Source organism: Balaenoptera acutorostrata, chromosome 1 (genome assembly GCF_949987535.1).
Source record: "Balaenoptera acutorostrata chromosome 1, mBalAcu1.1, whole genome shotgun sequence".
Classification (NCBI taxonomy): Eukaryota; Metazoa; Chordata; class Mammalia; order Artiodactyla; family Balaenopteridae; genus Balaenoptera; species Balaenoptera acutorostrata.
The window spans coordinates 19,699,358-19,707,515 of NC_080064.1; the positions used below are offsets into that span (position 1 = coordinate 19,699,358).

The 8,158-nt window shown below is 58.9% G+C and overlaps 1 protein-coding gene across 1 annotated transcript in view; it reads right to left on the reverse strand.

Annotated features, from left to right (window-relative positions):
• Window positions 1–3,116, reverse strand: part of RUNX3 (RUNX family transcription factor 3) — a 29,512-nt gene extending 26,396 nt beyond the window's left edge. Inside the window, exons 1-2 of the mRNA XM_007178699.2 lie at window positions 2,826–3,116; window positions 785–941 (exon numbers count right to left, since the gene is read on the reverse strand). Coding sequence (XP_007178761.2) covers window positions 785–941; window positions 2,826–3,116 — 448 coding nt within the window. The remainder of the gene's footprint in view (window positions 1–784; window positions 942–2,825) is intronic.
• Window positions 3,117–8,158: the final 5,042 nt, after the last annotated feature.

Here is an 8,158-nt window from a genome sequence, read left to right on the forward strand (position 1 = left end):
TTCGCCCCAGCAGGGGTTCTAGAACTTCTCCACCCAGAAGTGATGATGGGTTTCAGGTCCCAGCAGCCTCCCACTCAACAGCCCCTGGCAGCAGCCACAGCGGCGTCTGGTCCTGCCTTCCTTCCTCTCGCCCGAGGAAGATCAGACAGGCAGGGTGGCACACCAGCCATGATTCTAGGGTGGGAGACGGCAGCCTTCAAGCTATGCTTTCCAACATTCAGCATCCTGCGCTGCATTCGTTTCTTTTCTAAACCACCTTAAGGCTCGAAGAACTGGTGAAACTGTGGCTTCAGGAGACCGCAGCTGGGGAGAGGCAGCCTCAAAGTGTGGGGGAGATTCCACCCCAGTGGGGAGAGTGGCTGGGGTGCTGGGGACCTAAAGACCAAGGATTTGTCTAAATCAGCCTCGAAGCATCCTGCCAAAAAAGACTGATGAGGCCCCATTTTGAAGACAGGGATAGTCCACTATCTTCTCCCAGCATCTTTTGTGAGACAAGGGTGCTTAATAGGGAAAAAGGGGAGGTGTGGAAGACTTCACAAGTTAGTAAACCCCAGAAATGGGAAGAAAATTGTGTCTTTTTCCGGCAAAAGACCCTAACTTTCTTCACATCCTCAAAAGGGTCTGTAACACCCTAAGGGGTTCCAAACCGCTGTTTTCGACAGAGCTGGCCCTAAAGACCTGTTTCTGGGGCTGCCACAGGGACCCCAAGGCCTCGCTCTCAGCTTCCTTCTCCCCGCCTTTGCCATTGCCAAAGTCGGGCTGGCGCGGTCTCCCTCCCGCTCACCTCGCCCGCTGCGGCCCACGAAGCGAAGGTCGTTGAACCTGGCCACCTGGTTCTTCATGACAGCCGAGGCGTTGCGCAGCTCAGCGGAGTAATTCTCATCGTTGCCCGCCATCACTGTCACCACCGTTCCATCTGGCACGTCCCCCAGAGCCACCACCTGAGGGCATGGGGGCAGGGGGACAGCTTAGGAAGGTAGGGGAGGCCAAGGAAAGAAGGGGAGGAGCTGGGCGGGCAGCTCCCCTAGGTCCCAGGCGCACTGCAGGTTTTTCAAATGCGGGTTGGAGAAGAGGTTTAAAAACAATAGCGACCTGCCCCCCCAGTACAACAAAAATCAAAAGACAAAACCTCTACCTTCCACACCCAAATCCTAGATCAACTGGTTAAGTCACGTCCTGAACAATTTATCCTTTCAATGAAATTTAATCTAAGTGAAAGCAGTGAATGAGCGCAGGCAGTATGCTGTGGGGTGCAGTTCCTCTCTTCCCTTCGGCTTGAGCAAAAGAGGAATCAACACGCTCCTAGCAACCAAGTCTCTAAATGAAAATCATATCATCAATAATAACGGGACTGCTCCCCACATTCAATTAATGCCAGAGCCCTTTGGGGTACAAAATTTGGTCCTGAAATGCAGCCCAGGCCCAGTTTATCTGCCTCTGCAGAGCCTGAATTCGTTATGGAGGGAAAATGCAAAATGCAAAACAAACTGGTGTTTTCAGAGGGGTTGTCCAGAAAACCCCTTTAAAGTGAGAGAGGGGCTTTTGACAGCAGGAGGACGCACCTGCTGGGAATTGCAGGATGGGGGTGGAGATGCCCCCCCTAATACAGTCTCCCCCACGCCCCCACCCCAAGGAGCATGGGGAGGCAGCTGCCTTTTGAAAAGGAATCAGACTGCAAAGGCAGTCACAGCCATTTAAACGTGGCCACCGCGTGCAGGGACTAGGGATCCAGATGGTAAAAATTTCAAGGAGAAAATGTTTGGGGTCTGATTAAAAAGGCCAGATTTCCTGTCAACATCCTGTCTTCTTTTAATTTCAAAGATTCCTTTTAAGCTCCAAGTGACAGTAAAACCTCCGATCTGAGGATTAAAGTCACACGGGCTTCCCCCTCCCCCTTCTCCCCGGGAGATTTTCCCCACTGGTATTTTAAGATGTCACCCGGGAGACCTCAAAGAGCCACTCATCCCTTTTTCCAATTTGGAGTCGTCTTAATGGGACCAAGGACGGCCTCAGCTGCCAGGAGCCGCTGTTTCCAGCCACCTCAGGCACCCGCCACCCCCAGCCGCTGGCCCTTCCTGCCTTGCCCTTTCTCACGGCAGCTGTGAGAGGTTTAGGGGAAAACCAAGGCGTTTTCGTTTCATCTCGCTGCCCCCTTAAAAAAATGAAAATGAAACAGTCGCCTACTCCCCAGCAAAGAGAAAAAGCTCCTTTGAATGACTGGGGGTTGCCAGGGGTGGGAGCGCCCCCAGTCTCTGCCTGACATTCGGGATCCCGGCCGCAATCGTTTAGGGTTCGTTTAGGCCCCCGATCCCGGCCTAGAGCCTCCCGGTGTAAAATTTCAGAAGCCGGGAGTTGACGGTGTGAGCAGGAAGTGTTTCTGAAGCAGTGCAGAAGGAGGGGTGCTGCTCCTCTGAGAGGCGGGTAGGCCCTCTCCACCCTCCGCACCCCGCCTCCGGTGTCTTCGCCCTGGTCCCGGGACTCCTCTGCCCCGCTGCCCGCAGGGCTGTGTCCGAGGAATCCGGGCTGGGGAAGAGCGAAGCCCCATCCGCCCGTTTCCGCATCAACGTCTCTCCGCAGGGCTCCCCAAGGGTGGAGGGGCCAAATCCTCTAAAAGTCGTCCGTGTCGGGTGCATCCAAGAAGGAACGCCTAAGTCCCCGGCCGGAGCGCGCAAAGAGACCGAAAGCGCCCGTGGCTCGGCTGCTGGGCTCTCGCCGCGGGGTCGCGGGCACGTCCCCTCCCCTCCCTTTCTGGGGCCCTGGCTCCAGCAGCTGAGACGCCCGAAGGCGCAGGGCCGGTGTCCTCCCGCCCGGGGCCCCGCACTCACCTTGAAGGCGACGGGCAGCGTCTTGTTACAGCGCCAGTGCGAGGGCAGCACGGAGCAGAGGAAGTTGGGGCTGTCGGTGCGCACGAGTTCGCCCGCGTGGTCCGCCAGCACGTCCACCATCGAGCGCACCTCGGGTCGGGCGCGCCCGCCGGGCCCCACGGCCGCCTGCGCGCCCAGCGCGCCGCTGTTCTCGCCCATCTTGCCGCCGCCGCCGCCGCCGCCGCCGCAGGGGAAGGCCGTGGAGGGAGGTGTGAAGCGGCGGCTGGTGCTCGGGTCTACAGGAATACGCATAACAGCGGCCGTCAGGGCACCGGGCGGGCGGCGGCGGCGCGGCTCCCCCGGGGGCGGCTGGCGCGGGCGCCTCCTCTGCCGCCGCTGCCGCGAGAATCGGGAAAGCAGAAGCAGCCGGGCCGAGGCCTCAGGGCGCAGGGGGCGGCGCCCGGGGACGCCTCGCCTGGGCCCGCCAGCCGCGAGGCCTCGCTGCCCCGACGGCCGCGCAGCCGGTCCGCTAGTCCCGCATCCTGGTCGAGCGGCCCGCGTGCGGCCGCCCCTCGCGGCGATTCCGGTTGCCTTGACCGCGGCGGGGCCCGCGCGGGCTGTGCCGCCACCGCCGCCGCCTCCCGCCCCCGCAGCCCGCTAGCGGCCTCCCCACGGACTCCGCGGCCGCAGCCCCAGAGCAAATCCTCGAGAATCAAGTGGCGGTGCCGAAACCGCCTGCGAGGGGTTAGTACCCCGGGGCCCGCGGGGGCGGGGCTGGCCCGAGCGACGCGTTGTGCAGCCAATCGGAGCCCCCATCGCGGGCACCTCGGCAGCGCCCGCGGGGGAGGAACGGGGACCGCCGAAGGCCGCCCAACGGGGAGGGGCGGAAGGCTCCGCCCCGCCGAGGAAGCCCGGGGTTGGGGCCCCCCAGCGCGACCGCCCTGGGCTCCTTGAGAGTTCTGGGGAGCCGGAACCGAGGCTAAGAATTTGTTTAAAACGTCTAGTCCCTACAGAGGCTCATTTGCCGCCGCCTCCTGACTCGGGGGCTGCAGCTCCTCTTCTGTCTCCCTTCCCGGCCGCCCGCAGCCAGGCCTCCCCAGCTCCAGCTGCTTTCGGCCCGTGAAGCTTGCACTCTCAGCTGGGGGCCGCGGGGGCCTCAAGGCCGGTGACATCCAGCGGGGAGCTGCCCCAAAGTGGCTTCTCACTGCCCCTACCTGTCCCGCAAATTATTTTGACCCAAGAGCCTCCACCGTATAGGAGATTACGCGCGAGCCAGAGGCCTCTGCAGCTCCCAGCTCTGCGCGACTTTCCTCCCGGCCTCGGTGGCTCCGGTGCCAACCTGGGGACAGAGGGAAGGGTGTCCCTTACGCGCCCTCATCGGCTTGGGGGCGAGTAACCCCATTCCTCTCCGCTCTCCCCTCAAAATAACTTTCAGGATCGCGCAGGCCTCGCTGCGTCGTTCTTCGTTGTGGCGGCCTGAGGGTCTTCGAAAAACGCCTGAAAAACGCGAGTGTTTACCCCCGCCCCCCGCCGACCCCGCGCGCATGTAAACACTGTCCTGCATCGTGGAAAAGGACGCGAGTCCCTGGTGAGAGGAAAACTGTGCAGAGAACGCAGGAATGGCTGCAAAGCTAAGGGCCCCTTCTTCCAAAGGAGGGAATTTTCATCCACCATGTGGATGCAAACTGGCCCCCGCGGGTCCACGCCCACCTCTTCCCGGACGGTGCGCTTGGGCCGCGCGGTCAGGGACCAAAGACAGCTCTGCCGAGGCACTGCTCGCCGGCCCTGGGTCCTCGCTCCCACTCCCGGCCGCGTGGCCCAACCATTCCCCGGCGGCAAGCAGGCAAACAACCCCTCTCCCGCCTCCTAGGCCGGGCGAGCGGGCGTAGGGACAGGCTACATCGAGGAGGGGAACTGGAAAGATGAAGCCGCCATTCATACTGGATTATCGCCCCAGATGCGCTCCCTGGAGTCTGGGGAACGAACGCGTGCAGAGCCTCCCCGCTGTTTTGCAGATCGGGTTGGATATTCGTTGTTTCCGGCACTCGACAGGTGCAAAACGACCGATTCCAAGCCTCGGGAGCAAAGAAGCACAGGATACGACGGTGGCTGCAAGATCTCGCCCTGGATCTGACCCCGGCCCATCGCGCGTCATTTCGTCTTTGCCAAACGAAATAAAGCCCTGAGTCCGCTCCAGGGAGGACCGGCTCTGGCCCAACCTCGACCACCTGGAGAGCTGATCCCCACCCCTTTCGGAGCCTCACGTCAGTCCCTCGGGCCATTTAGAGAGCAGGGACGACGAAGGTCCCTCACTGGACCTTTTTATAGAGCCTACACGTCGGAGTTGCAGATCGCCGGGGCTCAGGCCCGCTCGCTCACGTGAGCGCTGGCACTAGCCGCAGAACTAGAAGAAAGTGAGGAACCGGGACCTTGGCGCATCCAACCTCTGGGAACTTCCCGCCAGGTAGGGCCCGGGGCCAGGGAGGACGGGCGACGCCGCACTGCCCTGGGGCGGCTTTGGGGCCAGGACCCGCTGCGTCTGGGGTTCGTAAATTCGATTTGTCGAGTGGTTTTGGTTTGCAGCCATGCCCTTACTTGTCTCTCCGCCTGATTTCTCCCTCTCATCCTACGGCGGGTTTACAAATGGGTTTCCTGAGAATAGGACTCCTGTGGATCTTGGCACCTGGCACAGGACCCGTCATGGCTCCAGCCCTAAGGAAGGCGCTCGCTGCCAGTGGGCGCCAGAACTAGGGAACCTGAGTTGTAGACGCAGGAGGTCGCCGGGGCCGCCGGGGGAGGAGCAGTTCCGAGATCCACCGCTAGTTGACGCCTGCACTCTGCCAGCCGCGGAGATGCCCCGACAGGCTCTGTGCACAGATGTGCGCCAGCTGCGGTCCCGCGTTCAGGCGCCGCCGGCCGCCTCCTGCAAGCTGCCCCTTCTGGACAGACCTCCCGCCCGATTCCTCACCATCTGTGCGGTTACGTATCGGACAAACCAATGGCTTTGTGGTAGACCAGAGGCTGCCCTCTCCGCCCCCTATGGACAAGGACGCTCTCTGCCTTCGCATCTCGGACACCGGAGGGCTCCTGCGCCCTCCGACCCGCTGCAGAACGTTCCCTCTGGCAGAAATGCACAGTACTTTCCTGTCCTGTTCCGGGGCACCGGGGTTGAGGAGCACTCACAGAGGAATAGACCAGCTCTTTCCCAATTTCAACCTGAGGCAAACCTACTTTGTCCCCACCCCAGACTGACGGACCTAGAGTCACACCTCTCTCTCTCCTTCTCTTCCCACCCCCTCTCTCCCCGTTTTTCAAAGGACAGTTACAGTTGGAAAGCTCCCAGTCCCCAAGCTGGGACACCCAGTTACCCTCTCCCTTCCCCATCTTATGTGGACCGTCATCTCCTCTCCTTCTTCTCTGGGACCGATGGACAAACAGCCCACCTAAGGGAATGCCAAGTTGTCCGCAGCAGGGGGAGGAAGCCAGGAGGTCTGGACCTACCTTGGCCCAGAGCTGGGTAAACAGGGACACAACCTGGAGCCTGCAGAGTCTGGGTTCTGGGAGCCACTCCTCCCGCCAGTGTCCTCCACCCCTGGAAGGGGATCCATGGAGTCAGAATGACCCTGTGTCGGGCACCCTCCTCCTGCTGCAGGAGAATGTCTAGGAGTGCGCGCCTAGTGCACTCCCGGTAGTGAGGTGCCTGCACGTGTCTCCCCTCCCACCAGAGAGAGTGCTTCTGAGGGCAGGTCTGATTCCTAGGGAGTCCCAGTGCTTGGGGAGGGGTGAGGACCCCCCAGCTGTGCCAGATAGTGGACGTTTATGCTCTGGAAAACCTTCGAAGAGGCCCGTTGGCTGTGGAAGGATCTTTGGTCTGCGGTTCCACTGCCTGAGTTCTTCCACCACCTACCGTGATCGAGGGAAAACTGCTTAAAACCTCTCTGAGCCTCATCTGTTTCGTCTGTAAAGTGGGGGTAATAACACTGGCCTCCTCATAGAATTGTGTGTAAAGTGCTTAGCACAGTCCTGGCACATAGGTGGTGCTCCATCCATTCAAGCTGGCACTGTTGTTTATACTAAAAAAAAAAAAATAAGTCCTGATCACCCCTTGTCCGGGACCTTTGGCAAGTCCCTTCCCCTCTCTGGGCCTCACATTTCCCATTTGTGAAATACCCAGTTCCCAAATTCAAAGCTTCCCCAGACTCGGAACCTAGTCCTTGGCAATCCTGGCCCCCTTGGTTCTCCTGGGGGCGGCCTGGGGGAGCTAAGGAATGTCCAGGCAGAGACAGCTTGCAGGAGGGTTTTCCAGCAACCATCATAGGGCTGCCGGTGCCTGAGTCTTGAGGACTCACCTTCCCCTGGGCTCTCAGACCCTCACTCTGGAAACCCACTCGCCTCACCCCCTACCTCCCCACAGACACTTTCCCAAGTAGAAACTGGCCTCAGCCAGCACTGTCAGCCCCCACGCCCTCCCCAGGAGGCGGCTGTTCCCTTTATCCTGAGTCTCATGGGAGCCCTAGTCCAGTGAATGGACAGAGGACAGTCATCCAGAAGCTAATGGTTTCTCCCAGTCCGGCCTCCACACCCGCTCCAGAGAGACCCATGGTGAAACCTGTTTCTTTCCTAGTGCCCTGGAACCCAAGGTGGAACATTCCTGTCCCTCACTGAGCCTCAGTTTCCTCTTCTGTGAATGGAGGTCATTCTAATTGCTGCATTTCACAATCTGGAGGGGAGGGGCATTGTGTTTCACCGTATCAAAAATACCATCAATTGTTCCATGTGAAAGAAAAAGAAAGAGAATGCTGCTAATTAAACTAGGACTTGTCTGTATCCTTATTTCAGATATATATTTCAGATATATATATATATATATATTTATATATATATTTTTATATATATATTTATATATATATATATTTCAGATATATATTTATACATAGGTAAGTTTTATTATATATGCTACCTATATATCATATTAAAATATACATATAGAATTAGTGAGAAAAGGTCATGAAAAACAGTAATATGGTTGAGGGGTTGCTGCCTTCAGAGTTGGGAGCTTTCACCCCAGAGAATCCATCTCTGAGGCGTCCCTCCTGGGCAGCCTCTCAGGAAGGCTCCTGCTGACGGGGCTGGAGGAGGAGGACAAGTGGCTTCTCAAATTGCAGAGGTTTTTTTTTTTTTTCTCTTTTGGAAAGGGCCAGACTCTGAGGGGAGGGAGAGGGAGCTGGAGAGGGCATGGTGAGTAGGACACAGCTACAGTCTCTGCGGTTAACTGGCTGTAACTTTTGCCCAGGGTCTGCACCTCTCTGAGCCTTGGTCCCCTGGACAATAAAGTAGGAAGAGCAGTAACAGCC